We start from the raw sequence: 16540 nt of genomic DNA, 5'->3' as shown, positions 1-16540 counted from the left end.
GGGACAAGCGGATACCCAATACCGCAGCAACCAACTCACAAGTGCCACTGACACTTACTAAAGGATTTTTGGGACCTTAAGAGTAAAGGAAATCACATGTGATTTTGGGGGATCGGGGACCATCTTATAAAAGTCACATTCCATTTAACTGGGAAGAACTACATGGACACAGGATTTTCAGGCATCCGTAAGCACAGATCAATACGACAACTTGCACCCATGACAGAGAGCGTTCCCTCTATGTCAGGGACTGTGGGCTGGTCCTGAGAGGCCACTGCAGCCACCTTGATCAGAACATGCTCAAGGAGCACTGTTCTCGTGGCCAAGGGTACCTTGCCCATTCTGATCAGTTTGCACATGCTTGGTGAGTGTTTTATCTGTAAAAAATCTCTGTCATAAAATTTACACAAATTAAACGCTCTAACCCATACATATAAATAATGTCTGACACAACCCAAATCCCACCCAAACATTTTCTATACATTGTGATTAAAAATAAAACTGCTACTGAACTTTGGAAACATTGTCACTGTGAATGATTGTGCTGGGACAAGTTGAAGCCATGCAGGCTGTTTGTCTGTGTGGGGTGTCCATCAGGGGCAGGGCTCCATGCAGCACTGCATCTGCTGGGATAGCAGCTACGGGACCAGAGGACAACTGGTCCTGAGCCTGCCTCCCACCTCAGAGCCTTCTCCAAGGCCGACAGAGTGGACCGTGAGCAATGAGCAGGAAGTGCTTTGCAGGAGAGAGTTTTATTTGTAGTTGTTAAGGATAAATATTCAGATAAAGTAAGACAAAAAGTGACATTCTGGTGCCAGCCGTGTGCACACTCCACAGGCCACAATTATTGCCAGGAGAGAGAAACAGGTAGAAAGGACCACAATACCTGAAAATGTGATGTTGAAGCCCTCGTAGGAAATAGAGAAGTCGGATATGAAGCGAAGCTGGGCGGTGAAGTTCCCAAACAGGCCGGCCTTGATGGTGTGAGGCAGCACCGACCCCGTGAGCCGGGCCACTGGCTCTGAGAAACTCCCATCCTCTGTGATAAGCAAGTAGTCATGGGAACTCTCCAGGTGGAAGGTGTGAAAGGTCAACTGGACCCCTGGGGGGAGGACAGGGGAGAGGCAGAGCCCAGACAAGACAGAGACAGGTGGCGGAGTTAACTGTGGCTGAAAACAATTTAAGGATAGGATATCAAGTTTAAGTCAAAATATTGAAAAATCTTAACATGAAAATCTAGCTTTGAAATTTGAGATAACATGGATCAAATCAGGTAGTTTAGAAATGAAAGAAAGGGCAGGGGATACACAAAAGCAAATGTTCAAATATGTAAGCGCAGCCAGAGACCAATGTAGGTATAGATATAAACTTGGATGAATAGATGTACAGAGAGATGTGGGTGTAGACGTGGATGTAGGTCTTCATAATGTCAAGGTGGCTAAAATTCTAAACAACTTTTTTAAAAATGGCAAACTTATGCAAAAAAGAAAGATTCATAGTACATTCCTACCATGAACCCAATGTTGTTAACCTACATTTTTTCTGCACAAAATGCCCTTTTCCTAGTCTTTACCATACTGACCTTCAGTATGAAGGTAAGGGTGTCTATTTGGTAAGGTGTCTTTGGATTTTATGAGGATTAATGTTTTTTATGAGATGGGATAATTCTGGATAGACTTAAAACACAAGCCAGGTACAAAAATTTCCCTAGATTAATAATATAAATTAGAACTTAGATAATTGCCTATTTTCTTTTATTTAATCAGATTTACATTCTATTGAATCAGTGCCTCTATTCCTGATGATTATGCCTGATTTCCACTTTATCTTTACCTGCATCCACCAGATTATCTGATAAACAGCAAAACAAGGAATCAAGTTTGCTTGTAGCTTCAATAATTAAAGGCCATTTTTCTTCCAAAATCTTATTAAAACAAGGAAATGGGAGCCTTCAATGCGCATGAGGATGCCGCCTATCTTTCTGTGCACGCAGCAGCACCTCTCTGACCCAGGCTCCTGCCCTGTCCTTGTCCTGTGGGTGTGAGAACCGTGACAGACATACCCTTGCCGTGAGAGACTTCGATGGTCCACGTGCAGTTCAAGGAGTTAGGATAAAAGTCTGGAAACCCCGGGGAAAGGACCGTGCCACTCTTCCCATGGATGTAGCCTCCACATAGAGCTGGAGATGGAGAGAGGATTGGAGTATCAGTGGTTCACCCGATTGCTGGATGATTTTAAATGACATTGAATTTGCATGAGGCATGGAACAGGATTTAATGTCACATTCATGAAAAACATACAAAGCCTGAACCTCATTTTCATGGAAATCCCCCCCACACACACACACCCAGGATGGTATCCCTGCAGCTCAGCAAGCAGCCTGGACAACGGTGCAGGACAAAGAGACTCTGCCATCAGTCGCCAGCGGGAAAGCACAGGCCAGGGCCCTGGGGCTGCTGGGCTCTCAGCGGCCCTTCCCTGAGCTGTGTCCTTGCAGAGACATGCCAGGTTCCAGGCTACCCCAGAGAGCCATGTTTGAGGAAAGAAAAAGGAAATTAGGCAGAATGATTTCAGCAGAGAAGTAGTAATGGGGTCGGTAGGACATGGAGGTGGGCTTTTTAAAAAGACATTTTACTGTCTATATTTATCCTCACATAGCACATAGTAGGGCCCACACGCATGGGGTGGAGCATGGTGATTCAGCTCTCGTTCCCAGCGTGTGTCAGCCAGATCAGGGTGATCAGCACGGCCATCTCCTCCCACATTAGAATCGCCTTGTGCTGGGAACATTCAGAACTTTCCAGCAGCTCATTGAAATATGTAACTGATCACTGTCAGCCCGAGTTGGGAGACGGTGCCAGGGAACACTGGAAGCTCGTCCTCCATCCAGCAGGGCCCTGAGTGGCCTCCAGTACCCACGGCCCTACTCCTAACCACTGTGCAGAGCAGCGTGGGGATTCCTGGGAACACAGCAACACAGACGTCCAGCTGCCATCTGACCCTGCCATCCCAGCACCAGGTGTGCACCCAGAGGAACCAAGTCAGGATGTCACAGAGACACCTGCCCTTCCAGGCCCACAGCAGCTCAATTCACAATGACCGAGAAACAGAAAGGACCCAGGTGCTCGGCAGGCAGTGGAGCAGTGGAGCTCTTGACTCTTGGGCCCTCAGACTCAGGCCTCAAGACACCCAGGGCTCCCTGATGGCATGACATGGGACTCCTAGGAGCCACAACTGTGTGAGCCAGGCTTTCAACTTCTGCTGTATGTGTGTGTGTGTGTGTGTGTGTGTGTGTGAGAGAGAGAGAGAGAGAGAGAGACAGACTGACAGACAGACATCCTGGTGCTCTGCCTCCTGGGGAAGCCTGCTTCCTGAGTGACACTGAGCCCGTCCCTCCACTTCCCTGCTCCCAGACCTTAGGTGTCAGATGGGGCCGTGTCCCTCTGACTCCTGCGTCCTGGGGTGAGGCGACTTGGCCCATGGAAACGGCTCAGGCAGGGTCTTGCAGGTGGACACTCGCCGGCAGCCTCATGCCCTGCAGCTTTGCAGACAAGAACCTCTTCCATCCCCCCTCTGTGGGGCTCTACTGCTGCCTGTGGATGGTTTGCTCTTCTCTCTAACCAGCTAACGTGAGCTATCGTTACATAAACTGATACCTGGGATGGATTTTACCTACTAATGAGTCTCCCAAGTTCTGCTTCATGAAAGCTATTTCCACAAATGATGTTTCAAAAGGGTTAGGTAATTTGTGGGGGGTGGAGCTTGCCTTGCAATGCTCCTCAGCCTGGTATGGAGCAGATCGCCTCTTTCCCAGGGAAACCAAAGGGGACAGCTACCTAAAGATCAGCAGAATAGAAGCCCGACAGAATTAGCTCTGGAATACCTCAGCCACTTCTCAGAAGGATTTCACATCTTAAAATTGCATTGAGTCTACTTGTCACTGTGATGGGGGAGCATTAGATATAAATCTTGAAATTGATTCGTCTAATTATGAAGAAACTGCTGTTATTTGGGCCCTGTCCTCAGGCCCAGAGAATAACAAAAAAAATAGACACAACAGTCCGTCCTCAAAGAGCACACGCTCTACGAGGAAGAGCAAGGCTGAGACCCACGATGATATAATATGTTGGTGCTGGACGATGGCAAACCCATGTGAGAGAACCTGAGCAGGAGGACAGGGGACAAGGGTGTGAGACCTGGGGGCTGGGTCATCGGCCTCAGGGGCCAGGGGGCTGCTCCAGGAAAGTGCTCTATGAAGAGGGACTTGAGAGAAGAGAGGGCATGTGGCACCTGAGCGTGAACTCAGGTCTGAACCTAGCAAGGACCGAGCCTCAACGCCACTGGGCCCACACAGAAGGACTCCAGGTGACCAGGACGGTGAGGACAAAGGAGAGGGGGTCCTAGGCGGATTTCAGGTTGCTGACAGAGGGCAGGCCCCATGAAGGCCTTGCAGCCCTCATAACGCATTTGGTGCTCCTGACCAGGAGGCAGGGCCTCTGCAGGGCCTTGCTGGAAAGTTACATGGGCTCCCTAGGGTTCAGCGTGATCATAGGCTGCTGCATAAGAACACACAGGAGCGAAGCATCGCACGGCAGGACACTGGAGGCAGCTGGCCAGACAAGGGCAGACCCTGGCTGTTTTGAAGGTAGAGTCACAGAATTTTGTGTGACAGGTGGGCATCATGACAAAATAGGAGGAGCAGAGGATGACAGTGAAGTCATCAGCCCCAATGTGAAGTAGCTGACAGGTGAGGAGGGGCACAGGTGAAGAGGCAAGGCCAATACATAGGAGCTTTGGATACACAAACATCAAGGTCTGTCGGACACCATGTAGAAGGTTGACCTGCGATGGATCAACAGAGCTCGAGGCCTGCTAGACTCCATGTGGAAGGTGAGATGGATCCATGGAGCTCGAGGCCTGCTAGACTCCATGTGGAAGGTGAGGTGATCCATGGAGATAGAGACCTGCTAGACTCCATGTGGAAGGTGAGGTGATCCATGGAGATAGAGACCTGCTAGACTCCATGTGGAAGGTGAGGTGGACCCATGGAGATAGAGACCTGCTAGACTCCATGTGGAAGGTGAAATGGATCCATGGAACTCGAGGCCTGCTAGACTCCATGTGGAAGGTGAGGTGATCCATAGAGATAGAGGCCTGCTAGACTCCATGTGGAAGGTGAGATGGATCCATAGAGATAGAGACCTGCTAGACTCCATGTGGAAGGTGAGATGGATCCATAGAGATAGAGACCTACTAGACTCCATGTGGAAGGTGAGGTGATCCATGGAGATAGAGACCTGCTAGACTCCATGTGGAAGGTGAGATGGATCCATAGAGATAGAGACCTACTAGATTCCATGTGGAAGGTGAGGTGATCCATGGAGATAGAGGCCTGCTAGACTCCATGTGGAAGGTGAGATGGATCCATAGAGATAGAGACCTACTAGACTCCATGTGGAAGGTGAGGTGGACCCATAGAGATAGAGACCTGCTAGACTCCATGTGGAAGGTGAGATGGATCCATAGAGATAGAGACCTACTAGACTCCATGTGGAAGGTGAGGTGATCCATAGAGATAGAGACCTGCTAGACTCCATGTGGAAGGTGAGATGGATCCATAGAGATAGAGACCTACTAGACTCCATGTGGAAGGTGAGGTGGATCCATGGAGATAGAGACCTACTAGACTCCATGTGGAAGGTGAGATGGATCCATAGAGATAGAGACCTACTAGACTCCATGTGGAAGGTGAGGTGGATCCATAGAGATAGAGACCTACTAGACTCCATGTGGAAGGTGAGGTGGATCCATAGAGATAGAGACCTACTAGACTCCATGTGGAAGGTGAGGTGGACCCATGGAGCTCGAGGCCTGCTAGACTCCATGTGGAAGGCTGACCTGAGATGACTATAGGAAGCTGCATGCCTGTCAGACACCATGTGGAAGGTGAGGTGGACCCATGGAGATAGAGACCTGCTAGACTCCATGTGGAAGGTGAGGTGGACCCATGGAGCTCAAGGCCTGCTAGACTCCATGTGGAAGGTTAGGTGGACCCATGGAGCTCGAGGCCTGCTAGACTCCATGTGGAAGGTGAGATGGACCCATGGAGATAGAGGCCTGCTAGACTCCATGTGGAAGGTGAGATGGACCCATGGAGATAGAGGCCTGCTAGACTCCATGTGGAAGGTGAGGTGGACCCATGGAGATAGAGGCCTGCTAGACTCCATGTGGAAGGTGAGGTGGACCCATGGAGATAGAGACCTACTAGACTCCATGTGGAAGGTGAGGTGATCCATGGAGATAGAGACCTGCTAGACTCCATGTGGAAGGTGAGATGGATCCATAGAGATAGAGACCTACTAGACTCCATGTGGAAGGTGAGGTGGACCCATGGAGATAGAGGCCTGCTAGACTCCATGTGGAAGGTGAGGTGGACCCATGGAGATAGAGGCCTGCTAGACTCCATGTGGAAGGTGAGGTGGACCCATGGAGATAGAGACCTGCTAGACTCCATGTGGAAGGTGAGATGGATCCATGGAGATAGAGACCTGCTAGACTCCATGTGGAAGGTGAGGTGGACCCATGGAGATAGAGACCTGCTAGACTCCATGTGGAAGGTGAGGTGGACCCATGGAACTCAAGGCCTGCTAGACTCCATGTGGAAGGCTGACCTGAGATGGAGACACCATGTGGAAGGCTGACACTAAGAGGGCTTACCAAGGCACAGGAGGGACGGCAAGATTGCATGGGACCAACACAGTGAATGTGGACATATTCAGGAAGACTAAACCCAGTGTCTGCAGCTCAGTGAAACTGCCAGTGTCCACAGAGGACACTGGACACGTAGCTGGTGTGTCAGGAGGAAACCCACAAGAGTGGAGCTGAAGCCACACGTGGCAACTGCCACTGTCTGACTGGATGGGTGTGAATGAGTACATTAGCTTTTCGGTTTTTATGAAGAATTTAAGCATAAAGAATTAAAAACACTTTATATAAAATTGACAGCATATATCAAATGTTGCTAGGAATCTGTACCTGAAAATCTGTATATGCTACATAAGCTGATAGATTAATTCATGCGGAGCCACATTTAAATGTTATACAATCCATAAATCTTTATTTCATCCTGTGTCCTAACATCATTAAGGAAAATGGAGCATGTCCCGGGAAAGCCCGATGAGAACACTTCAGCTCAAGCTGATTCATCGACACAGACAGAACCCAGACATCACAGCCCCCAAGACAGACCACAGACAGAACCGCAGGCAAGGCAGCCTCGATGCTTGACTCACACAGGTGAAGCCACAACACAGTCCAAGTCACACATTATGAAGATCTGAGTAAAAATAGCTCCGCGTATAGTCTTCAATTTTTTTTAAGGAAAGGAAATTTAATGTGTAGAGAGTAAATTGATCTTCTCATCTAAAATCAAAGAGAGGAGAAGAGGGAATAAAATGAGCTACTTGGCTTACATTTTAATGCCCAGATGGGTCTGGGTGGTAGGCATGGAAAGACATGCAAGGTCCCCCGTGGAGCCACCAGTGTAGCCACACACGACTTGAATTCCACAAATGGGTCCTCACTCACTGCAGAGTCTTCTCTGAGTAGTTATGAAAGGGGGCAGTGACCCTTTACTTCTGCTTTCCTTATGGCTGTGATCTCTTGAGTTGTAGCTCTCCGTCTGTATTACCGACCCACTAAGGCCCCGGATCCAGCCTCTCAGGAGTCCTTTGGATATAAGACTAAGATTCACAAAAGTGAGGAGAGGAGAAGAGGTGATGGGAAGAGCTGAAGTAATCTTCCTTCCACGTTCAAGTTCAGCTTTGGCCTCTGCTTGAACCTGGGCCTCCACCTGGTCCCCCATTCAAAACCATTTACTGAGGAATGCACAGCTCCTTTCCAAACACTCTTTTGTGCTCTTGGACACACGAAATGAGTAAGACAGAAAAGTTCTTATTATCCCCAAATTTATGTTCCAGTGGGGAAGAGAAAATGCATTTTAAAATAAACTAAGTAGACATGAATTATTCTAAGAATAAGAATATTAATTTGCTTTCAAAACTCAAAGGAGGATGAGGTGGCCGGACTAGATGAATAGCAAAGAGGAAGCAAGAGTGGGCAGCTTCATGTCCATGCTGATGCCCACTCAGGAATGGTGAGTTGAGCAAGTGCTAGAATGTTGGCGGGAAGGTGGAAGGCCATGGGAGTGCAGGTCCACTCAGTGACCTCCCTGTGGTGCAGTCTGCTGTGGTTTCTGCTGCTGCTCACTCCAGGGGCTTGGGTTCCTGATGATCCTCCACGTCAGGCCCACAGAGCTCCCACAGATGCTGCAGTTCCTGTCATCCATCATTATTGGCCCCTCCTTCCATCCTGTCACCTCCCAAGGCACTGGCCAAAGTCTTCGATAAATGGAAGTGTGCCTCTTTGCACGGTAGCCACTTTGGGAAAATCCACTCCTTGCTGGAACCCCAGCTCCAGTTGGATTTTCCATGGATTATTCCGCCTCAATTCTTATGTGTAAAGCATAAACCAAGCTGTAAAGAGCATACTGGGTGTCTGATGGAGAACCGGCATGCAGGCAGGTGAGCTGTAAACACATAGGAGAGTGTGTGCAACAGTACTAGAGTTTTGGAAACCTGCATACAGAAGACCAGGGCATCAGGAACGCCCGTGAGGCTGAAAGGCTGGCACAGCATTAGCAGCAATGGTGAAGGCTGAGTGCATCCTTGCACAGAGCATGGCAAAGAGTGGCTCAGGTGAGGAAGCCGCTCACTACACCATTTTGCTGGGACAACCGGAGGGTGAGATCAGGAATAGGTAACTTCTGTGTTATACGCTGCCTGTGGGGCAGAAGCAGATAATACTCCTGATGCAATGCTGAAATGTTAGAAAAAAAAAAAATCATTGTTTCCAATGTTGAATCAAGAATTCGTGGGGCTTTTTGTATTTTAATGCAAAGGAATATGCAACACTGATGCCTGTTGAGAAAAATCCATTTCAAAATTGAAATTACTGATCCTGAAAGGGTCAGACAAAGCTTCTCATGTGTCTACATGAGCTTTCATTTCAATTCATGAACCTAGACAATATTTTTCCTGTTTGGGGAATTGATCCTGGGATCTTGTCCTTGCCTAGCTAGAGAGCATTCCACCACTGAGCCCTGTCGCAGCCCGAGCCTAGACAATCTGCCGGCAATCCTAGGTTTAAATATGGCCTGGTTCATCACCATAGAAGCAGAGGTCTTCGACTTTCCAATCTCATCAGGTAGTTCCAACAGCTGGGAAGTCCTGTGTTACCACTTGTTCAAAAGAAAATGTAAGGAAAGGCAGCAGCTCTGTGTGTGCATTTCCAAATTCCATTTTCATCTGTAGTGCAAAATGAAGAAAAGAAAGAGCTACGGCAACTGCACAGTAGCACCCAACAAGCTTCGTGTGCCTGCACTCACTGTGAACATAAACTGCTCACAGGATTGACTGACTTACAGCAAACTTTACACAAGCAACTTGATAAACCATCTCAATTCAAATTCAGTAACACAAGAAGAACAAGGGTGGAGGGTTTGGGTTCTAATTATTTTTAATCTAGAACCATAAAATATGACAAATATTTTGTATACTCAATATGACAAACTCAGGGTTTACAAAATTTAACTGTTTTTGTTTTTCATTGACGCACATGTTTATGGGGCACATTGTGAAGTTCTGACACATTTACACATTGTGTAATGATCCAATCAAGCTATTTAGTATATCCACCAACTCAAACATTCATCATTTCCCTGGGATAGGAACATTCTCAATCCACCTAGTGGTTACTTTGAAACTTGTAATGTAGCACTCCGGCCATCCTCTGGGCCTCAGAACCTGAACTATTCCTGCTGCCCACTGCAGCTTGCGCCCCCTGACCAGGGTTCTCCACTGCTCTCCACTCCCCAGCCCCCAGTCCACACTCTTCTGCTCAGTACTTCTGGGAGACCCACGTGTCAGGCCTGCACATAAATGATCTGGTGGGGCACTCGTCTTTCTGCTCCTGGCTCACTTCCTCCAGTCATGTGACTACGGCAAATGACAGGTTTTCGCTCTTAGGGTTGAGTGGCATCCTGTGGAGTGCCTGTGTCCAGTGTCTCCGTCCACTCATCTCCTGGTGGACACTCCGTGACGCCACACCTGCTGCTGAGGACGTGCAGCAGTAGGAGCGCAGGGGTCTCTTCTGGGCACCGACTTCCTTCCTTTGGCTGTGGGTGAAGATGGGCTTGCTGGATGCCACGCAGCTCCATCTTTAATCCGTGAGACGCCTGCCTGCTCCTGCCCAGGGCTGTGCTGGCCACCTGCTCCCCGAGCTCCTTTGTCCTCTCCAGCACTTGCTATGCTGGTCTCTTTACTACAGATATTCTAGCAGGTCGGACATGATCTCTCCTTCTGCTTTCCATTTGCATCTTGGTTTATAACATTTGACTTCAACATCTTTCTGAGGCAAATGCAATTGATATTACAATTAGATGATAGTAGAATTATAACACAACAGGAAAAGAAAATGGTATCAGCTGTTTTCTCATTAAAATGTCCTTCCAGGTCATGAAGAGCAGAAGTGGTATGTGCACATCATGGTCTCTCCCGTGACTTCTCATTCCCTCTGCTGGTTTCATGTGCTTTACATCCAGAGACAGCCTTAGGCTACTCACAGTGTCCACCTGCACTTTGCAGGTGCCAATTATCGTGTTAGTACTTTGGTAAAAGGTCAAGAATTTTAAATGTTCTGCAGTTACACGTTGTTCTTCCTTAAACCCTGTTATTTGCAAGCATTATCTCCAAGAAGTTAAGGTGTTTAATGAATGCATATCTTCTTTACTGTTTGAAAAAAAGACCCTTCAGTCTATACAATGTGGAAAATGGAAATATATGTCTATAGCATGTACACAGAATTCCCATCTATATATTTCATCTTCATACACACATTCATCTTTAGAAACAACACTATAATAGGGTTATATTCATGACTAAAGATAAAATGCCCAAAGCATATTTGCAAATGGTCACAAGTAATATATTTTAGTATGAGGTTGAACCCTATAGTGACCTGATAATCAAGATTGCTATTTGTTCTTAAGATTTTGAGGAGTAGATCTGTGTAGAGAAAGGGGTTGTCAATAGCACAGGGAGCCTGAGGGTCTCACAAGGGGTGGGGTCCCAGTGCCCCTGCTGGGCAGAGGGTGAGGGTCAGTGGGAGCCAGAACAATCTATGTGGATGTGGACAAGTACCTTGCCTGCACCCGAGTTAGAGAAAAATCATGTGTGACTGTCTGGGATGCATCAACTGACTGCAGTGCTCCTGCTGCCACTCAGAATAGGTGCTTTCTAACAAACTGTGGATCAGAACCCATCCTACGTTCAATGCTCAGAGCCACTGCTGAAGGACAGCAGTCATTCTCCAGTCTTCATTTCTAACTAGCTGTTCTACCTCCAACAGAAAATGTGGTAGGCAAGCCAGGTGTGTGTCACTTTAAGGCACCCCTCAGCCAGCTGGCTGTGACTCCCCACGGAATGCACACCCACCGAGCACCCAGACAGCCACACTGGCTCTTCCTGCCGCCCAGCCCTGGCCAGCGCAGGCCACCTACCATCGCAGCTGGGCAAGGCATGGTTCCACTGATGGTTCTGCTCGCAGACCAGGGGCTCCTCGTCACTCAGTGTGTACCCCGGGTCACAGCTGAAGGTCACAGTGGACCGGATGCCAAAGTCCCTGCCATGCCGTCGGCCATTCACAGGGATGCCTGGGTCCAGGCAGGAGTCGGTCTCGAGGGTCACACCTGGAGGCACAGAGACACATCACCACGGGAGGTTAGCTGAGAAAGTGTGTGAGCTGTGGAAAAGCAGCATGCTCTCAGACACAGTCAGCAGGAGAAAGCCTGCAGCAAAGTGACCCATTACCAAGCTGATTAGCAAGAATCCAACAATCCATTAATGTAAAAACAAGGTTTTTCAAATACGTGACTCTGTTTTTCAAATTAGAGAGATTCATATTGGTATGCTATTTACCAGAAGATATCTAAATGGTACGACCTTGAATAATTCATTAACCTCTGAATTTTACTTTTCTTCATGGGAAAATCAATGAACTGCTAAATGAAGGCCAGTATTCTCCCTCCAGCCATCGTCTTACTTTCATGATCTATGTCATAAGGTTGTGGCAGTCACACTATAACTTTCCTATCTGTGCACACACACAGGGATCGATACTTAGGATGAATCTAAGACTACACTGGAGTTGATTTTCCAAAAATGCATTCCACCAATCACACAATTTCAAAATCTGCACTGAAGTCAGCCACTTTTGAGATGGCTCCGATTAGCCCATACTAAAATATGTGCAAAGATGAGTGCTTCACCTAGTAACTAGATCCAGTCTCCAAAGAGTGTCTTTATTCCATGTCACATTTCTTGCCTTCTAGAATAGTACATATTTTAAATCATGATGAAAGTTAGGGGGGAAAAAAGAATAGCATTACAATGTTCCCAAATGCCAAAAATAGGCTTGCTGCTGCTATATGTCACCCTTGGTAATGTTTGGAACACAAACCATGATCTGAAATATTAGTAAAAAAAAATATATTAAAATAGTTCCAATGTTCAGATGGTTAAGTTCCCCATGGTCCTGGGACACTATTTTTTTTTTTTTTAATATTTATTTTTTAGTTCTCGGCGGACACAACATCTTTGTTGGTATGTGGTGCTGAGGATCGAACCCGGGCCGCACGCATGCCAGGCGAGCGCACTACCGCTTGAGCCACATCCCAAGCCCCCTGGGACACTATTTTTAATACCTACATTTTAACAGAGTTTGAGGGGTGTGGCTTATGAATAGCCTTCCCTCCTAAGCCTACTACTGAATGCTAATTCTGGGTGATTTTTTAAGTAATAAGTGATGAGGGTAATAACTCCTGTTGATATAGTGAACTGTCACCCAGGGGGCCGTGGGACACACAGTGGCTCAGCGCTACTCGCTGCGGGGAGGAATCCGCCAGCAGGGAGGCCCAGTCGAACACACCATGGCACAGGGCCCGGTAAGAGCTCTGGACCCAGAGCTTGGGAATCCTGGGTCAGCAGCAGGCCATGCTCCAGCCTGCTGTGGTTTGGACCCCCAAGTTTTACCCTGTGTCCTTCCTGCTGGCTCCTTCTGCTTTATCTCCTTTTCCTGTCATAAACAGGAGGCTGAGTCTCCTAGACTCAATGTTCTTTGAGTCCTTCTAGTTATCAATCCTAGGGTGGTCTGGACACCTGGGACGGACCAAGGTATCAGAACTGAGCGAGTGCAGGCCTGGCCTTCTGCAGGCTGTGTGCCTGACCCCGTGGCCAGCGCTGTGGTAAGTGCTCGCTCCCGTGGTTAGGGTTCCTCAAGGCTGGTTGTGCTGGTGGGTGGAATGCTGAAGGGAAAAGAGGCAAATTAAACAAGGAACAGCAGACTCCAAGATGGCGAGCAGGGGAGAACCCTGACTGGCTGACTCTGGGTGAGTGATGGACCTTTTCCCTCACAGGGCTCTCCTTCAGGAACGTCAGCTCAGGGAGCCTGGGACAGGATGTTAAACAGCGGTTTGTTGGAAGCCCAGCCCAGGACCTCGGGAAACTGGAGTCGCACTTGGCGGGGGAAGCGGCCACCAGCCAGAGCTGGGCCCCGGGGCAGATGCTTAGAGGTGAGCCCCGCGGAGTTGTGGCGGCCGGGGACACAGGGCTGCGGACCTTCAGGGCTGGAGCCGGTCAGACTGCCATCGTGTCACCACAGGGCACCGGACCAGGACCGAATTCTGGACCCAGCGTGGGAACAGAACAGCCCAGCTCCCCACCTCACTGGACGCCCCAGGCGTGGCCATCTTGGAGAACCTACCCCATGACTCTGGGCGGGTGCAGCACACAGCCATGGGCATCTGAGCAGGTGTGGACCCCCAGCCCACCCACCTCACTGGACGCCCCAGGCGTGGCCATCTTGGAGAACCTACCCCATCCACTTGGCGGGTGGAGCACACAGCCATGGGCGTCTGAGAGGTGTGGACCCCCAGCTCCCCCCTCCACCCAGCTGTGACAACCCAGAACCTTCCTCGCCAGTTCCCGGGGTGTGGCCATCAGAGGGAATAGGACAGAACAACCCCCTCTCCACGTGAGGACGTGGTGACCACCCAGCACAGAGACGGCCTCAGTGGATCAGGACCAGAGGTCCATCAAATGGGGCCTGGTGGGCAGGAGAGGGGTGGGGATAGAGACCCAGAGCATCCCAAAGAGACCGGGATTGGAGAGGCACCCGGCAGGGGAGGGAGACCCGCCCCACATCCGCCCCACGTGGATGGCGTCCCCCACCCTGAGGGCAGAGAGGCAGCCGGGATGCACAGCGCCCCCTACTGGAAGAGAAGAAAACAGAATTCCAGGAGTGCATTTTTTTCCTTCTTTCTTTTTATCTTTTTCTTCTCTCTTTTCCTCTCTCTTTTTCCATTCCTTTCTCTCTCTTTCCCCCCTCTCTTTCTGCTTTTCTTTTTGCTTTTCTTCCTCCTTCTTTTCCTCTCTCAACCTCCCAAGTGTTACTATTTCTACTAGGTATAATTTACTAAATGCAAATAGGTGTTTGCTTCTTATTGTCCTCCCATGTACTTAACTACCCTAAAATACCTCCTGTCTAGTCTCCTGCTAATAACCCCTTCATGAGAGTTCTCCTCCAAGGTAGCTAAGGTATATTAACCCCATACCCTCACATCATGACATCCTACGCCCAACCCTCAGTTCTCTATATGCCACAGAAACTGTATGTCTTTTATGAAGCTAATGAATATATTTTAAGTTGTAATTGAATCCAACATCTCTAGACATAGAGACTAACTATAAATATATTAATAACAAAAACTAGCTCATAGATGATATATAGTTGATATTGGAAACTGTTTACATTCATTGTCTCCCATCACAAAGGAGAAATCTCGGAACATTACAAGAAGAACACAAATCTATAGGGGAAAAACAACAACACAACTATCACACTGAACTGGAAAGAAACATGACCAACATGAAAAGACAAGGAAAGAAAGGACCAGAAACAATGCAGGTTAACTCAACATTAGAGGAGATAAGATCTGCAGGTCAGGTAAAGATTTCAGGATATACATGGTTCAGAGGATCTGGAGACTCCAGGAAGACTTCAAACAGCAAATGCAGACAATGAAAGATCACTTTGACAAGGAATTACATAAACAAATCCAAGAAGCAAAAGATCAACTCTACAGGGAGATAGAGGTTATGCAAAAAAACAAACAGAAATCCTGGAAATGAAGGAAACAATAAACCAAATTAAAAGTTCAAATGAGAGTATCACCAGCAGAGTAGAACACTTAGAAGACAGGACATCAGACAATGAAGATATTTCATCTGAAAAAGAATGTAGACAGCTCAGCAAGACTGATAAGAAACCTTGAGGAGAACATCCAAGAAATATGGGCTAGCATAAAGAGGCCAAATTTAAGAGTTAGAGGAGGGTATAGATGTCCAAACCACAGGAATGAGCAATCTGTTCAATAAAATACTTTTAGAAAACTTTCCAGACATGAAGAATGAAACAGAAATCCAAATCCTAGAAGCCTACAGGACGCCGAACGTACAAAACCACAAGAGACCCACACCAAGACACATTATAATGAAGATGCCCAACATACAGAACAAGGAGAGAATGTTAAAAGCCACAAGAGAAAGGAAGCAGATTACATTTAGGGGTAAACCATTAGGTTAATGGCTGATCTTTCAACACAGTCTCTGAAAGCTAGAAGATCCTGGAACAACATATTTCAAATGCTGAAAGATAATGTCTTCCAACCAAGAATCTTGTATCCAGCAAACTTAAGCTTCAGGATTAAAGATGAAATAAAAACCTTCCATGATAAACAAAAGTTACAAGAATTTGCAGCTAGAAAACTGGCACTTCAAAACATCCTTGGCAAAACATTACATGAAATGGAAATGAAAAATAACAATGAACACCAACAGCTGGAGGTAGGACAGTAAATGAAAAACTAATCAAAAAGGAAAAAAATCAAGTTAAATAACAAAAATAAACAAATATGGCTGTAAATACAAACCATATTTCCATAATAACCCTAAATGTTAATGACTTAAATTCACTATTCAAAAGACATAGGCTAGTAGACTGGATTACATCAAAAGACCAAACAATAGGCTGCCTACAGGAGACTCATCTGATAGGAAAAAAAATACACAAACTGAAGATGAAAGGTTGGGAAAAATCATACCACTCACATGGATTGCAGAAGCAAGCAGGGGTCTCCATATTCATATCAAATAAAGTAGACTTCAAGCCAAAATTAACCAAAAGGGATACAGAAGGACACTATATACTGCTTGAGGGAACCATTCACCAACAAGACATAACAATCATTAATATATATGCCCCAAACAATGGTGCAGCTATGTTCATCAAACAAACTCTTCTTAAGTTCAAGAGTCAAATAGACCACAACACAATAATCATGGGTGATTTTTACACATATCTCTCA

At 47.3% G+C, this 16540-nt stretch overlaps 1 protein-coding gene across 1 annotated transcript in view; it reads right to left on the bottom strand.

Annotated features, from left to right (window-relative positions):
* LOC144251494 (CUB and sushi domain-containing protein 1-like) overlaps positions 1–16540 on the bottom strand; it is a 425723-nt gene that overhangs the window by 167755 nt on the left and 241428 nt on the right. Inside the window, exons 12-14 of the mRNA XM_077794365.1 lie at positions 11618–11806; positions 2063–2179; positions 887–1102 (exon numbers count right to left, since the gene is read on the bottom strand). Of these exons, the coding sequence (XP_077650491.1) occupies positions 887–1102; positions 2063–2179; positions 11618–11806 (522 nt within the window). The remainder of the gene's footprint in view (positions 1–886; positions 1103–2062; positions 2180–11617; positions 11807–16540) is intronic.

Source organism: Urocitellus parryii, assembly GCF_045843805.1.
Source record: "Urocitellus parryii isolate mUroPar1 chromosome 14 unlocalized genomic scaffold, mUroPar1.hap1 SUPER_14_unloc_1, whole genome shotgun sequence".
Taxonomy (NCBI): Eukaryota; Metazoa; Chordata; class Mammalia; order Rodentia; family Sciuridae; genus Urocitellus; species Urocitellus parryii.
Note: the sequence above shows the minus strand (reverse complement) of the source record. Positions and strands in the feature narration are given on the sequence as shown.